This window comes from Piliocolobus tephrosceles, chromosome 7 (genome assembly GCF_002776525.5).
Source record: "Piliocolobus tephrosceles isolate RC106 chromosome 7, ASM277652v3, whole genome shotgun sequence".
NCBI classification, from domain to species: domain Eukaryota; kingdom Metazoa; phylum Chordata; class Mammalia; order Primates; family Cercopithecidae; genus Piliocolobus; species Piliocolobus tephrosceles.
Genome location: NC_045440.1, coordinates 141,865,398 through 141,882,619, shown reverse-complemented (window position 1 = coordinate 141,882,619; position 17,222 = coordinate 141,865,398). Strand labels below are relative to the sequence as shown.

General features: G+C 42.4%; 1 protein-coding gene across 3 annotated transcripts in view; it reads left to right on the top strand.

The window, feature by feature from the left end:
• The window catches only part of FAM135B (family with sequence similarity 135 member B), a 354,745-nt gene that overhangs the window by 110,109 nt on the left and 227,414 nt on the right, over nucleotides 1-17,222 (top strand). For 2 of the 3 annotated variants that reach the window (XM_026454551.1, XM_031935958.1), the window contains exon 2: nucleotides 12,242-12,337. In XM_026454551.1, the coding sequence (XP_026310336.1) occupies nucleotides 12,261-12,337 (77 nt within the window). In that variant the 5' untranslated portion in view covers nucleotides 12,242-12,260. Of the gene's footprint in view, nucleotides 1-12,239; nucleotides 12,338-12,839; nucleotides 12,918-17,222 lie in introns of those variants that run through there. The other variant, XM_023192766.2, reaches the window with a different exon arrangement.

Sequence of the window (17,222 nt, the reverse complement as noted above, 5' to 3'; positions counted from 1 at the left end):
TAGATTGGACATTTAAGGATGGGGAGCTTGTCAGGCAGAGAGGTGCAAGGTGGGCCCTCCGGTGGAGATAACAGCTTGAACAAAGGTATAATAAAACCATGTTTAGAGGTAATGGAGCACTTTGATCAGAGTATTTTGAGAGGCTATGTTTGGGGCGGTGGTGATATAGCGAGGGAAGAAGGACCTAGAGTTTGAAGCACCTGTTTCACGCTAAGAATTTAGATTATGCTCAGGTTAAATATGCGTCAGTGCTGCACATGAAAGAGCACTGGGTCTGTTTAGCAGAGTCATGCAGAGCTCATACTCTAAGGACCCAGATGCCTCAGGTCACGGTTTTTCTCTCAGATGGTTGTGCAACAGCTCCCAAACAATGCACGTGTTCTGTGTGTGTGTGTGTGTGTGTGTGTGTGTGTTTGTGTTTTGTTGCTCCAGTGTGAGGGCCTGAGCCCTGTGATCTCTGAGCTTCCTGTAAGATCTAAAGTTCTGAGACCCTGATGTTAACCATTTCCCCATATCTGCATGGTAAGAGGAAGGAAGTGGATATAACTGAGGTTCATCAGTGTCTCGGAACTTTAAATCTTATAGGAAGATCTAAAGTTAGATTTTGTTGTCACTTTTTTTTTCAACCTCTTGGGGTTCTTTCTATGATCAGATGAAATCATGGATGTAAAAAGTTTGACCACCAAGAATTTAAAGATAAGTGGGCTACAAATCTGGAGACGGGGTCCTGAGGACATTTGTTCTGTGATTATGGGCAAAGCACTCCCTTTTCTGGGCCTCAAATGTCATATCTGTGTAAGGAGTGGGTGGACAAAGTGGTGATAGGGACCACTGGATCACTATGCTTTGATGCATGAGGTACCAAAACCTATATAGTGGCCGGGTGTGGTGGCTCACATCTGTAATCCCAGCACTTTGGGAAACTGAGGCGGGCAGATCACCTGAGGCCAGGAGTTTGAGACCAGCCTGGCCAACACGGCAAAACCCCATCTCTACTAAAACTACAAAAGCTAGCCAGGCGTGGTGGCAGGCACCTGTAATCCCAGCTGCTCGGAGGCTGAGGCAGGAGAATCGCTTAAACCCAGGAGGCAGAGGTTGCAGTGAGCCAAGACCGCACCACTACGCATCAACCTGGGTGGCAGAGTGAGACTGTCTCAAAAAAAGAAAGAAAGAAAGAAAAGAAAAGAAGAAAGAAACCTATATAGTGCTACTGACCTTAAAGGGTTCACTACAGAGATACCACTCACCACTGATACTAAGCCTGCTGATGCCTTCATGTGATTCAACTTGAATTGGGTGCAGTCCACTGCCGTTCGGCTAACGAAATGCTCTTGAAATATTTATGGCCATTAATGAATGCAGAACCTTAAAATTAGATGGTGTGATATTCATAGACTCTCAAGACTGTCAGGAAGCATAGAAGATGTCTACTCAAGGCTCAATCCCAAAGCAGAAATCCTGTCTTCAGCTCCTGGGGCAGACTTGGCATCTGCGACGTTCTTCCACGGACAAGGAATCAGTGCCTTTCAGGGAAGGTGTATTCACTATCAAGTTATGTCTGTCATTGCATTGAAACCTCCCCCAACCTCAATGAATGTGAGGTGCTATTCTTACCTGCCTGAATTATGTTTCTCGAGGAGGAGAGATGCAACTTCTGTCTCCCTCAGGACCCAGAGAAAATGGGAACCTACATCTGAATCCAGCCTCATTGGCTGTGGGCTCAGTATCCAGTATGCTTCCCCTAAGCTTGGAGTCCTGGTATCTGGGCCCTGGACACATTGCCTATGTCTTTGCCTAGCAACTCAGCTTCATCCAGGTTATCCTGTGGTTCATTCCAGGCTGGATTTCTTTGGATATTTAAGCTTATCTTTGTTAAGCAAAATTTTTATTGCACAACATACATATATTTTATTGTTATTATTAGTTATTCTAATATTAACATTATCCACTATATATTGAAAAGCAATAATGTTGCTGAAAAAAATAAACATTTATGTTGATCTTCCCAAAAGTAAATCACTACCAAGTAGACAGACATTACTATAGTAGGATTACAGATGTGGAAAGTGCGGGCGCTAAAATTTGATTAGGGTAACCCGTAAAATGGTCAGAATGTGAACCAGATTTGGCAGCCCTGAAGCCCCTGCCCTTTCCATTATTTGACATTGCCTCTCCAAAAAAAGAACTTGGAGACAGTATGCTCCTTGTTGTATGTGCTTATGTACACACACACACGTAGGATTCTGTTTGTGTGCATGTGTTTCAGTAGGTGGAAAGAGAGATAAATTGCCACTCACTGTGGTCACATGTTTAACTTCTCAGTGAGTGTTACCAGAGCTTCCAGCATTGCCAGAAAGGGCGAAGGCTTCATGCCTGAGAGCTACAAATAGTGATGGCATTGGCTGCTGCTCCCTTAATAGAGCTTCCTCATCTTTGGTACTTCAAGCCCTCTGCCTGAGTTTATGAGTCAGTTATCTTTTTATGAGATTTTGAAAACTTATGTGCCTGCTTGCCTGGATTTTAAAATGCTGCCTAAGATAAGGGGGACACAGAATTCCAAAGAAAACAGGAACTTGGCATTGTGTGGGATGCCTCTATTTGCACTGTCTTTAAATGTGAAAAAAAAATAAGCAAACACACACAGCCAGTTTTGATTTCTGTATTGAAGGAAAGAAAATACTTTTAAACATTCAGGGGGTGAATGCCTGGGGCTGCATTTTCTATGGTGGGTGAGGGCCAGAGATGTGATTTCTGGCCTCCCCTCTGCTCCTAATCAGCAGGGGCCCCTGAAGAACCTCAGAGTTGGTGAGGGTGTAGGTAACTCATTGGTGGAAGAGGATTATCATTCCTCTCCTGCCGTTGCCACAGAACTATTTTTAGGTTTGCTTCTTTATCATACTAGCTTATACTTATTAAGCATTTATCATATGCCAGACTCCAAAACAACTTTCATTTGGGGAAACTGAGGCACAGAGAGATTAAGTTCTTGCTCCAAGATTGCACAGCTGCTGAGGGATTGGCCTCTGTATTGCTTGGACTGGCCAGGTCCCAGAAGGCTGACCCGGTGGGTCTCACCCACCACCAGCAGGTGCGCCTGCCTGCTTTGTGCATCTTTATTTTGGGGTATTTATCCTTGTGGACCACAGTTGTGACTTGACTTCCTTTGCTCAGGTCCTATCTGTGTCTTCCAATGGCTCAGATTGGAAGGTCAATGGCTCAGGCTTCCCGTGTCCCTGGTGCTGTGAGAAGTTGGCCCCTATTCTGCATGTGAATGGTGAGGCTTAAATATGTTGTGTGACTTGTCCAAGTTTCCACACAGAGGTGAGACCCAAGATTGGGAGTCAAATGTTGATGAGACGCTCTTTCAGCAAGAAAGAGTGCTTAGGGGATCCTCCCTTCTTAATGAAGAAGCGCCAGTTTTCCATCTCTAGTAAGATTATTTGCCTGGAACACTGAGCAGATTTTCCCTGCAGTGATCACGCCAGGCAACAAACTGAAGTTATTACCTTGCTAGAATGGCTGCGTGGAGTAAATCCCCTGGGGAGAAGGACATCACTGAATGCAGATACATGCTTTGGAGAGTAATTTCTGCTGCTTCTCTTGGACCCTACAGAGAAAGCAGCACATTCTGACAGGGTAATCTGTGTTTGAGTGTGGCTATCCCAAGAACTTGCTAGGTCATGTGTGCTCTGGTATCCTGCTATGATTTCTGCCAAAACTCATATTGAGATTTCATTGTTACTAGCAGTGTTGAAATTGTGGAGCCTTTAAGAGATAAATAGATTAATGGTGTTATAGAGGGAGCGGGTTAGTTATCTCCAGACTGGGTTTGTTATGAAAGGGAGTTTAGTCCAGTTTCCTCTCTCTGTCTTGAGTGTTCTCTTGTGCCTTCAGTCCTTCTACCATGGACAGGGGAACACCAGACACTGTGCTCTTGGACTTCCCAACCTCCAGCACCATGAGCCAAATAAATTTCTGTTCTTAATAAATTATTCAATCTGTGGTATTCTGTTATAGCAGCAGAAAACAGATTAAGATAGATCCCTTCTCTATCCTACAATATTCCTCTGCACATGAGAGATCTCTTCCTGAGCCTTTCCCATCTATATTGTAATTCTATGATACACAGTCCTTTGAGAACATTAATGTTGTTTTCCCTTTTCATAAAGTAAATGCTGATGTATATTAAGATTAAATTACTATTTTCTTTTAATCTTTCAAAGAACATATACTCTGAAGATTGAAGTTTTAAAGAAAAATTGCATTGAAAGGAAAACATGTTTGTAAAATAATTTTTTCCCAAACAAAATCTAATGAGGTATTGGAGTTATGATATTTCTTCAAAACAGTTTTAATATTTTATCCAGCATTCTCAGAGGCAACTGAGACTGCTCTAGTACATTTTAAAAATGTAAATAACTAATTAAACATTTTTATATATTGTGATGAAAAGTGCAAACATTTACTCGGGGCTCTACAAATGCCAGAACCTCTAAAGTTAAGATGGGGGCCTAGTTCTTTAGGTCTGGATATGAGGGACCTTTTGAATTTCTGCCAACTGTGTTGAAGGTGGAAATAAAAATAGTGATTGCTAGTGATGATGAGTGATTGACAGTTTTGTAGGCAATGACTGAAGTTCTTTATGTATGTGATTATCTTTAATCCTCAGTGCCACCCTAATGCATTGATGTTCTCTCTGGTACTTATACAGAGATGGAATCTTTGAAAGATCACATGTTGTAGAACTAAAGGAAATAGATTAAAGCTCAGTTTTGGCATGGGAGGGAGGATAAAGCATTGTACCTGGAGAATTAAGAAGTTGATGGAGTGTACAATGCCTCTTGAATCTTGCCAAGGGCCAGAGAAACCACTGAAAACTTTTGAGATATGCAGATCATGAGCTTCTTGGTGCTCAAGATAGGCCACTGCAGTGAGAGGTGGAGAATGCACAGAAGGTGATGAAGCTGGAGCAGAGAGAGGCGCATGGAAGAGGTGGGAATAATCAGGAAAGAGAATAGTGATCAGCATTCCTAGGGTGGTGGCTTTGGAAATGGAGATAATGATAGTGAGAACTGACAACTAGTTGTCTTTGTGAGGAAGGGAGAAGAAGGACTGGGCCCTGGGCCAGGTGCAATGGTTCATGCCTATAATCCTAGCACTTTGGGAGGCTGAGGTGGGCAGATCATGTGGGGTCAGCAGTTTGAGACCAGCCTGGCCCACACAGTGAAACCCTGTCTCTACTAAAAATACAAAAATTAGCCAGAAATCGCTTGAACCCATGAGGTGGAAGTTGCAGTGAGCCGAGATTGTGCCACCTCACTCCAGCTTAGGCAACAGAGTGAGTCTCCATTTCAAAACAAAATAAAACAAACAGAAAAAGAAGGACTGAAGGCTGAACCCAGTTGATGCCCAGACAACCGGGTAAGTGACAACAGTCTTCCACAATTTTGAGGTCTCTCCAGATTCCTTTAATGCAAGAGGGAATGCCATCTCCATGTCCTGTTGCTGGGAGAAAGACCTGCAGGTCACAATTTTGGAACAGAGAAGACAGACTTTCCCCCATCCCCACCATATTGCTTAGTTTTGAATGTCTTTGAATACACCATTCTGGATAATAATGATGAAAAACTGGAGGGAAACCAACACACATGCAGAAAGAAAAGGCTCAGTGAAATATGATGATGACAGTAAAAAGAAAATTCAAAATGAAACACTCATACCATTAACTAGATGTATTAACATTTATTCTTGGTGGCTTCAACTTTATGTGTTATGGAAGGGCTGGGTCTGACGTCTGTTGTCAACCTTCTGTGTTACGTGTTGGGGGTAAAGATCTATTTGTTGTTTTACAGAGGAGGAGACTGAGGTTTATGGAGTTTTTTAACTTTAAGTAGATTGTAATGTTGATATCTGGATCCTAGCTGGTCTATCCCAAAACCTGACCTACATACACACATACACACACACAGAGAGAGAGAGAGAGAGAGATGGACAAACGGACAGACTATGGAGGCTCCATTCCAGGTGCCATGTAGACTCTGCATTTTACGTGGTAGTTTATAAATCTAGACAATTTTTGTAGCTCTAAAAGAAAAGGAATTTGATTTTTGACAAAATAATCAGCTCATATTTCTTCTCAGAGGTGATTTCTTGTCCTCATTCAGCCACACAAATGGGACATAGATGCATTCTGCTCAGCTATGATTTACAAGCACAGTTCTTCTGCCAGAGCTGGCATTAGAGGCAGATGCAGAAGTGGGATCAGATGTTAGCCTTTGTGTTCCTAGATCCTGTCTTGGAGTCTGATAAGGAGATCTGAGTGTAGGACTCAATAATCTGGGCTTTTGCTGTTGTTGTTGTTGTTGTTAATTTTCCCAGGTTGTTCTTTTGTGGGAGGTTCTTGGAACGAATATTGGGGAAAGCTGGTTCACCCAGAGTGTGGTTGCTGATAAGCTGTGGATGGAGATCTGAATCGTGTCCTGCCCTCCTCCTAAGCATGATGCATGTTGGCACCTCTCAGTGCACTCATCACTGTGTATTCTCAGTCGAACTCAGTCTGACAGAGTTGGAGAAAGGGCTTTCTTGGACAGCCCCTTTTTGGATACCTCTAATGACAAATAACTTGCTTTATCTGCAATAACCAGCATCACTGTTTCAACTCTTAGATGCTTTTGGTCTTATTTTCTGTTGCTTTGTTTTCCTTGCTGAATTCTGTTCCTCTTTCATACTCACACTCTGGCCCAGAGTCTGTTGTCTGATGTTATCATTTATTCCTTAATTCCATAGTATTTGTGAACTTCTGCTGTTTACCAGATGCCAGGTTGGGCATGGAGTGCTCAGAAATTCATAAACAGACAATGACTCCTTTTTAGGGACTTATAGGCCAATCATCTCCTTCTTAAGGAAGAAAAGTAACATGCTATGTTTCTAAAATATTTTTCTGTACTCTAACAATATCCTATTGACAATGAGAACATTTTCAATACTTTACAAAAGTTGGTTTAATTAGTTACCATTCTGTATCATCCTCTGAGGTAGGTGTTTCCCTCCAGGTACAGATGCAGAAGCCTGGACTCAAAGAGATGAAGTCATGTCCTAGTCAACCTATTAAGTGGCAGAAATCAAATCTGAACGGAGGTTCTGTGACATCACCTTCTGGTTCTCTGGTCTATCCTCTGCCTCTTTTGTTCCTCATCAATCAAATACAAACATGCCCTGCTTAGGGTAATGAGATCTTAGAATCTTGTGGACAAAGGGGAATTTAATTGTTGTTTAAACTCAAGGCAGGGGCTTTCCCGGAAAAGTGGGACCTCATCATTTGTCTGCACATTCCCAATGATGAGGGAGTTCATTGCTTTGTAACATAGACTGGTCCATTGTTGGGCAGCTGGGGTGGCTAGAAAGCTCCCAGAACAGGGCAGGTCAGTAAGGGGCACTTGATCAAGATTTTTTTTTAGTGAATGAAAACCAAACAAAGCTGTAATTTCACTGCATTTTCTTTTACCCTGTCTCCTAGTTCTGTCTTCTATAACTAAGCTAAACATAGCATGCGTGTATTGAAAGTTTATCACATGCCAGTCTCTATTTTGAGTGCCTTATGTATGTTAATAGTTTTAATTATTGCAATACTCCAGGAAGTAGGTATTATTATTATCCTCACTTAACAAACAAGGAAAAAGAGGCCCAGGAAGATAATAATGACCCCAAGGTCACCCAGGGCCATTGAGACCCAGGAGTCTTGTTCTGGAGCCTGTATGGATATTGTTTTAGAGACAGGCTGTTCTCTCCACTGTCCACAAGGAAGGCCAATCTGATGATGCCTGTGTTAATCTCTAGACATAGGCTTCAGGGGCCTTCCCATCCTGCCCCTCTCTCCATCCTCTTCTCTAGGTATGTTTGCCTAAATGTGGTGTACCAGGGGCAAGCTGTCTGCACACAGGTGTAATCTGTGGGTGCTGCTGCCTGAGTGAGAACCAGGCAGTAACCAGGGGCCCAGGGAGATTACACAGTGAAGGGCAGTACCAAGGGCAGGTGTGTCGACTTCAGGTGAGCTGGGGTTGAGATGACCTGCTGAGGTTACTCTCTTCACTTTCTGAACAGAAGAGATATGCACTGATGGCCCTGGACTGAGGCATGGCAAAGGCCTCCTCATTCAGAAGCCAGCCTTCCCAGGGAGGCTGTACGTGAGTGCCAAAGACCTAGGTCCCCCCTCTTCCTAAGCTGTCATCACTGGCATTGTGATTGTCACTGAATCACCCTTTCCCAGTCCCTGAGGATCATGAGGGCAAGGTCTGCTTGTAAGCTCCGTATGCTTTAAGAGTGCCACAGTGCCTGGACGCACGGCTTTCAGGAAGTGCAGGTTTGAAGGTGAGCTTTTCAGAGCCACACCAAATGCAACAGAATGACTGAGTTCACTAGAATGGTGGGTGGTGCTGGTTGTAGAAGGAAGTTAGTGCAGAAAAGATGTCTGTGGTGTGTGTGCAGATGGTGCCTGTGTGTTTTGGGTTGGGTATGTTGTTGTGTGTATGGTACATGTTCATGTTCGGGGTGAGTGCTGGGTTTTCTGATGTTTCATGGGAGGTTCTTGGAACAAATATTGAGGAAAACTGGTCTACCCAAGGTGTGGTTGCTGATGTGCTGGGGACGGAGATCTGAATCATGTCCTGTCCTCCTCATGAGCATGACGTATGCTTACACTTCTCACTGTACTCATCACAATGCGTTCTCAGAACCTTGCCCCTGAGCTCAGTCCTACAGAGGCAGAGAACGGGCTTTCCTGGACAGTCTTTTCAGCACCCAGTGTGTGCTGGGTATGTGTCATGGGCATCTTGTGTGTGTGATGAAGATTTGTGTGTGTGTGTGTTATATCAATGCATATTGTATGTATCTGTGTGTTTGTGTGTATGCATGTGATGTGTGTGTTGGGTATGTGTCATGTGTCTATTGTGTGCATATGTTGTATGTTCCAACAATATGCCAAACAGTATATTAAACATTTTGAATACTGTCTCCCTACTGATCATGAAGACACTTTTATAGGGTAGGTACTCTTACTCTTCACCTCTTAACAATGAGGGACAGAGAAGTTAACGAATGGGCCCAAGGTCATGCAGCTCACAAGAAGCCAAGTTAACTCAGGTCTGGTTAATGCTAAAACCCTTGTCTTTAGGCCAGTGGTTCTCAAATTAGTGTTTGCACCTAAATTCCCTGGAGAACTTGTGAAAACACAGATACCTGAACCTCACCCCTGGAGTTTCTGACTGAGTAGGTCTGGCATGGGACTCAATACTTGCTTTTCATAACAAAATGTTGCTGATACCACTGGCCTGAGGACCACACCTGAAAACCACTGCTGTGATACCTTCCCATTAATCCTCAGATGGAAAGAGAAGGGGAGAAGTTTGGGACCAAGGCAAATGGCTCTAGATTACTGACCACAAAGTGGGCCAAGGATGTTACCAGCAAAATCAACACAGAGTTTTAAAAGTATTTTACGTGGAGTGGGGCACAGTGGCTCATGCCTGTAATCCCAGTACTTTGGGAGGCCGAGGTGGGCGGATCACGAGATCAGGAGATCGAGATCATTCTGGCTAATACAGTGAAACCCCGTCTCTACTAAAAATACAAAGAATTAGCCAGGTGTGGTGGCGGGCATCTGTAGTCCCAGTTACTTGGGAGGCTGAGGCAGAATGGAGTTAACCTGGGAGAAGGAGCTTGCAGTGAGCCAAGATAGAGCCACTGCACTCCAGCCTGGGTGACAGTGCGAGACTCCATCTCAAAAAAGAAAAACAAAAACAAAACAAAACAAACAAAAAAACAAAACTATTTTACATGGAACTCATCTTCCTCACTGCATTATGGGTGTTTGGTTATAATGCCTAACATGCTGTTTTACAGGAAAAGGCAGCTTCCCACCGAGAAACTGTGTCTGTATTTACAAGTTCCAGAACTCTATCCCATTTGTCCTGAACAAGAGCATGGTATGGTGCATCTTTCAAGGAGAAAAGAATGTTCTGTGTGGTATTCTCCATGTATTAAATATTTTCTTCTAAATATTAACTCTGTCCTAAAACATGGTCCCAGCCATTCTGCCAGTAAGTGCAGGAGCTGGAAAACTCAGGCTCCTGGGTAGGCACTCTGCCTGCACAGCACCACTGACTGTGTGGCTCAGGGTCAATACCACCCATACAGAGGGCCTTTGAGGATTGTGTGTATTCATGCATGGAGCCCCCATCAGTGTGTAGTATATGGTAGGCTGGTACTATTGGGGTTCATTGTTCCTGTTCTCCCTTTGTCTCTCTTTCTATATATTCTCCTCCCCAGGATCAGAGATCAGGAGAGGGACCGGGGATAATAGAAAGCTGACAACTCCAAGAAAGGAGTCAGATGGTTTTACCAGCTCTGAGTTTTTGGAGGATTCAGACTGTGATGAGAAAATGAGGACAATGCAGCTGTTGACATTTAATGTGATTATGAAGGGAAGCACAGAGTGACTTTCATTTGCTTGCCCTTCCATCCAACTTTGACTGGAAATGACTTGGGATTAAAATCGAACCTCGGGTTCTGACCTTGACTGGCTCTGGTGTGTTGGGCAGGGTCAGGGTGCACCTCCATGGCTCTTCATTAGGGAAATGGGTTTTTGGCACAGTTTGTGAGCCAGGCCTTTCCATGTTTGCCAGATTGAAATTCTGTCTTGCAGAATTTATAGAGGTTGGTTCTAAGGATTTTAATTTGGTATGCAGCCTTATGAATCCCTAGAAGTATTGCCTGGATGAAACATTTGCCTGAGCTGAGATGCATTTAAGGTCCAGTTAATCCCTCCTGCTCTTATCTGTGGGATCTGGCCTAGCCTGACCCTGTTAACTTCAGTGAAGTTGCGTTCTGAACCACAAGAATGTTCTGGTCCCTGAGGCATCTGGGGGCAGAAAGAGGGGCTTTGGAAGGAGATCCAAGTTGAATCACAAGTTGCCAGGTGACAGACCCACGTGTTCCCTTCCTTTCCCCTCTTCTCCTTCTCTCCCTTCCCTGAGGTCATACCAGGTCTTGAGATCCTGCTGGGTGCCAGGTATATTGCAAGTTGTTACCTCTTATTCTATCAGGAGTCTACTCAGTAGCTTGCATTATCCCTGTTATGCATGGTAGTAAGCGGGCTTGGAGAATGGGAGGGTCTTACCAAAGGCCACACCACCAGCACATTCCAGAGTTAGAAAGTGGCTCCAGGTCAGAGCTTCTCTGGTCCTTTTTTCTTGCATGCAAAATGGGGCAAGAATAATACAAAATTCTTGCTGGAAAAAATCAGGCAACTTACATGGAATACTTTATGCAACACCAAGAATATAGTAGGTGCTCAGTACAAGTAAACTTCTTTCCCTTTCATCACATTCCTGGTATCTAGAGGCTTTGATATTCTCAGAAAACCCAACCTGCTTTTAAATGTACCTCTTGGCTTATTTCTCATCCCAGACTTGGACTGTTTTAATGTATTTTTTTTCCTCCCATCTTTTCCATTCAACCCTCTTGTTACTGACCCCCAGTAACAACTAATTGGAAAATTAGCAACCTGTCAAGTTGGGTTAAACATCTACCTGGCAGCAGCACCCACATGCTCTATGTGCCATGCTTGATATTGCTCCAGCCACCTTTAGTCTTTAAAGAATGCATTTATAACATCAATTATAAAATCATTTTGAATTATTATTATCAGTGGTAGCTACAACTTATTGAGTATTTACTACACAAATGACCATGCAAAGTGCTCAATGTGGCATATTTATTTTCTCTTCCCACCATCTATCAAAGTTATGTGCTATTACCAGTCCTCACGTTACAGATGAGAACACTGAAGATGAGGGAAGTTCAGTGACTTGCTCAAGGTCACACAGCTGAAAAGTGGTAGAGCAGGGATTCTTGTGCCTTTGGCCATGAAGGATGTGCTCTTGGCCAGGATGTTGTTGTCGCCACGGTACTGACAGATAGGAAAGGGCAGGGGACCAGCTCAGCTTTGGAGTTAGGACACATGCATCTGCCTCCTGGCCCTTCCAGGTAGAAGCTGTGACAGTAGGCAAGTCATTTTGTCTCTCCGTGTCTTCTTCCATAAAAGGAACCCTGAGTGGTGACGTTCAGTGGACACATGCTACTCCTGTTGGTCCTGTTGGTCAGATTGGTTTCCTGTTGTAAAAGCCAGATTCTCTCTGAGTGGCTGATGTGATCTCAAGCTGTTAATTTCTCTCTTGTTTTTCAGGTAATGAGCCAAAAAGATCATGTCTGAAATACAAGGAACGGTTGAGTTTTCTGTAGAGCTACATAAATTTTATAATGTGGATCTCTTTCAGAGAGGGTAAGTATGCTGTACAATTTGTATTTCTGTGTGTGTGTATCTGTGTGTGTGTGTATGTTTGTTTCTTTCCATGCAAGAAAGTGGAGGTGGGGAAGTCAGATTGTAGGAAATTTGGTACTAATGAGGAAAAGATTTTCATTGTGTTTTCCGGCCAAGTCAAAAATCCAAATCTTTATTGCATCTGAAAATAAACCACATATTGACAGAGACTAGAAAGTGCTAATTCATCTCCTCCCTCCTGCACTCCGTTCTGCCTACTCTCTTCTCAGTGGCTCTTTCTATTAAATATGTCAGTTTTAAAGGGAAGTGCATTGACGGAAAATGAAGCTTGCCTGTGTGGCTGTGGTAAAAAGGAGTCAGTATGTTCAATACTGATGCAGACCGTTACTTTAAAACCACGTATTGTAACACTTGTGCCTAGATCTTTAAAAAAACTGATAATGTTGGTATTTCCAAACATCAATTTATATAATTGAAATATAGTTGCTTTTATCTTTTTCAGGATGCAGTCTGAATTTGGCATTTCACGTGCAGGTGATATTAATAAATCCTCATGATAGACTTACCTCTAAGGCTCATTGTAAATAATCAAGATGTGAAATAGTTATATAAGAAACCAAACACAGACATGAACTACATGTCCTCATGATGGTTGCTACTACTTTTGACATGTTACTGACACACAAAAAACAAAGTTAATAGAAATTGAGTTTTTTTATGTGTCCAGTTAATAGAGCAAATTAGTATAAAAAACAAGGGGTATCTATCCTTTTGCTTTTGTTGCATAACAGACTTTTCTAAAACTTAATGGCTTAAAAACAACAACTTAGTTTAGCTCATGAGTAAGTAGTTTGGACTGGGCTCAGTTGGTCGATTCTACTGAGTTAGATGTGACTTGGATGATCTCACTGGGCTCACTCACAGGTCTGGGGCTCCCAGCTGGGCTGTTGTGCTTCTCCTTGTGGCCTCTCATCCTCCAGCAGACTAGGTTCCTGGGCTATCAAGAGGGGAAACACACAAAATCTCCTGTTGTTCAGTCTTGGAATGCATAAAGTTGTTTTTCTAATACATTCCACCAACCAAAGCAAGTCACAAGGTCAGTCCAGCTTCAAAATGAAGAAATAGATACCATCTCTAGATAGAAGACTAAGAATCCATGTACATTTAAATAATCTACCTCCAAGATTAGACTCCAGTTGTGAAAAGATAACCCTGAGTTTAATGCTTCAAGTGCCTCTTGTGTACTATGGCCCCTACTTACTTAAGGATGTAATTTGGTGAGGTTGAGTGGTTTTGGTGGGTGTCCTGAACCCCAGGCAGTGAGAAGAATGGGAAATGGTTCTGAGACCAGCTTTCTGTTTCAGGGAAGGAGGCATATGAGGAGGGGTTCTGGCAGCATTCACAGAGGCTGAGCTTTAATGAGGCAAAGATCTGTGATGTTGCCATTGGTCCACATGTCATTTGATCAGAAGTCACATTGTATACTGATAGGAGCCCTGGGCTTGGGGCCAGTACTCCTGAGTCCAGGCTGTGCTACTGCTTCTGGCTGCTACTTTGGCACCACTCCACTCTGCTTTTCAGGTTCACATTTACAAGAAAAGCAAGCGATTTTGATAATGTCAGGTTTCCATCATGGTATTAGACATTTTTCTTATTTGTCTTTTCCTGACTCTTCATAACAAACCATAGAACTGAGCAGTATCTTCATTTACCAGATAGATAACTTGGGATTAGGGAAGTAGAACAGTACATAGCTGTAATATAGCAGAGTAAGGAGCTGAGGCTAAGCTTCTCTCATTCAAAATCATGTATTGTTTTATATTATTTTATTACTTAAGGTGCAAAGTGGGCTGCATTCTCCCCAGGGTGCACAAGACAGCCATCAGGATGTGGAAAGACAGTATTAGAATGTCTACTTACAATTGCTTTGGTGAAAAAGAAAAAACATTGAAATCAAGCTTCACTAATAATTAGAATCCAGATTGATGTGGACGACCTTGCTGTTCCTGTATGGCAGAATCCCATTCAGTAACAGGTCTCAAGAGCAAAGAGGGAGTCTGTAGCACAGACTGACATTGCAAAATACTGCAGGGTGCAACTGGTCAGTTACATACAGCTCTAAATTGATTTCTAGTTTTAACTTCACTAACCCTCATATTGTTGGTTATGAAGAGTTAGGAAAAGACAAATAGAAAAGTGTCCAATACGATGATGAATCATGAATTGAAGATAATATTAATAATGGAAGCATACCAAATACCAGGAAATACCAGAACCAACCACATTTATCCTACTTCTTACAAAAGCCTATTGATACACACAGTAAGAATTAAAGATGATAAGCTAATCTATCTAACAATAAGTAGATAGTGATTTAGTTATATTTTAAAAACGATTTGATATATAGACTTGTAAGCATAAATACTTAAAACACACCTTATTCTAAATGGATATTGGGTCTTACACAAAATAATCACCATTAACAAAATATTTCAAAATAACACATCTGAAACAGGAATAGACCCCTGTTGAGTTGTAAAAAAGCTTGAAAAATGAGGATAAAAATAATCACCTATTCAGTAAGCCTAGGATACTCTTCCCTTTTTTCTAGATCTGTATGTTTTTGGGAAGCATCTTGTTTATCCATGTTCACCACTGAAGTCTAATATTGAATTAGGCTAAACTAAAACCAGAACTTGGAATCACTCTAATGTTTTTTGGGAGAAGAAAAATGTTACGTAATCAGCCAGACGTGGTGGCTCACGCCTGTAATCCCAGCACTTTGGGAGGCCAAGGCAGGTGGATCACTTGAGTTTGGGAGTTTGAGATCAGCCTGGCCAAAATGGTGAAAGTCCATCTCTACCAAAAATACAAAAATCAACTGGGAGTGGTGGTGGGCCTGTGTAATTTCAGCTACTTGGGAGGCTGAGGCAGGAGAATTGCTTGAACCAGGAGATGGAGGTTGCAGTGGGCTGAGATTGTGCTACTGCACTCTAGCCTGGGTGACAGAGCAAGACTCCATCTCAAAAACAAAACAAAACAAAACCTGAAATGTTATGTGATCCATTAATATATAAAATATCTATTTTTAAAACATGGATTATTATATCCTTCTCTCATCTTTAAAAAACCTTTTTCTATATTTATAATATATGTTACATATGAGTATAATTGTACATGTGTAGTATTTATAAGTAAATATACATATATTGGGGTTTTATACTCAAGAATGGTTTTATAGATAGGCATACAAATCATTAATAGTTGGAGACCACCCACCCTGAAGATTAGGAATATTCTTACAAGCTTCTAGCTCTTAAGGCTAGCTTTCTGTGGTTTCAAGGAAGGTGCGTATTTAGGCACATACTTCAGATATGGATGAGGGCATAATCTTATGACTACATATGCTTGAGGGTCACTTGATTGCAGTTACTTCTATGGACAGGTCTGGGCGTGGTTTGGATGAAGCGAATTAGATCTCTCAGGTGGATGCATACTGTCTTGTAATGATGTCTAGGATCTCTAAGGTCTCATCAGCAACAAAACCTTGCACTTGGTAACCACCAGCCTCCTAGATCCTGCCTTCGGGCAGCTGTGGACAGACTGGGCATGATGCCAACCAGGGTTCTGCATTTGCCAGGGGTTTTCCTGACAGGCATGATCCCTGATGCTCAGGTGCTAAGTATTTTTCTGCTCTGAATCCCGCAGGAGCTATGCTTAAGAATGAAATGTAATTACTTTATCCAGCAAGTGACCCATGGAGAAGACATGGCTACAATCCAAACCTGGTGGGCAAGGTGGGGCCCCAGGGTAGCTTCTGAGGAAAAGCAAATGGTCTTCTGATGTTAGTAAAGAGAAGAAATGTAGATTTTGGGGAAGCTGGTTCCTTTTTGGGGTGCAAGGATATGTGATTAAATGTGTGCTCTACAGTGCCTTTGGGATGGTAAAATTAGAGTTGGGGATTGCAAGAGAGGGAGAGTACCTTTCAGACTGAGCCTAACTGTGGTCTTCCAAGTTCCACCTCATTTATGTAGTTGATGAGAAATATCTCTTGTACCTCCATCCAAATGTTGCAGCTCATTGTTACACAGTCTGGCCAGAAAGAAACCTCCTCTCCAGGTTTTATAAGATGCTATGTTGGAAGCATAAAGATAAAGAAGAAAGAATATTGCCTGATAATTTGTCCTGATCAGGGAGTTCCTTGCTTCTAGCACATTTATATTCATGGGTGTTTGCATGCCTTCATCCAAAGTCTGTATGGACTGACACAAATTCTCAAAGGGAAAACTTTTCCTCAAACCAGTCATCAAGAATCATAGGATGTCACCCCCACATTCAGCAGTAAGACTCATGCTGACAAAAAGGCAGGGACAGGGAAGTACTGAGGATCTGGCTTTGGGGTCAGACCTTAATTTGAAGCCATGCTCTGCCGTTTATGAATTCTGAGGACTTGGAAACATCCCCCAACCCAACATTGTATGGCCTATAAAATGGTGGTGACAAAGTCTGTCTCGTGGGTGAATCTGAAAGTGTATGGCATTAATTAATATATGCAGAGAAGGTAGTAGGGTTCTTTGTATCCAGCCGATGCCAACTAAATCGTCACCACTACAAGTATAGCCTTGTCTCTAACCTGTCGTTAACACTATTAATGGAGTTACTACCCAAAAAGGTTGTCATGACCACCTTGCTTCCCTGTTTAAAACCTTCCCAGTTTCTTTTTGCTCTCACTCATCAGACAATTCTTGGCCCTGTTCCACCTAGCATCTCTCTTGAAAATTCTGTGCTATACAAGTTCCAGCTCAATATAACCTCCTTTCCAAACCATCTCTGTATATGGACATTTAGTTATTGTGTTCAGCCCAGATTTTTGGAATCCCTAGCT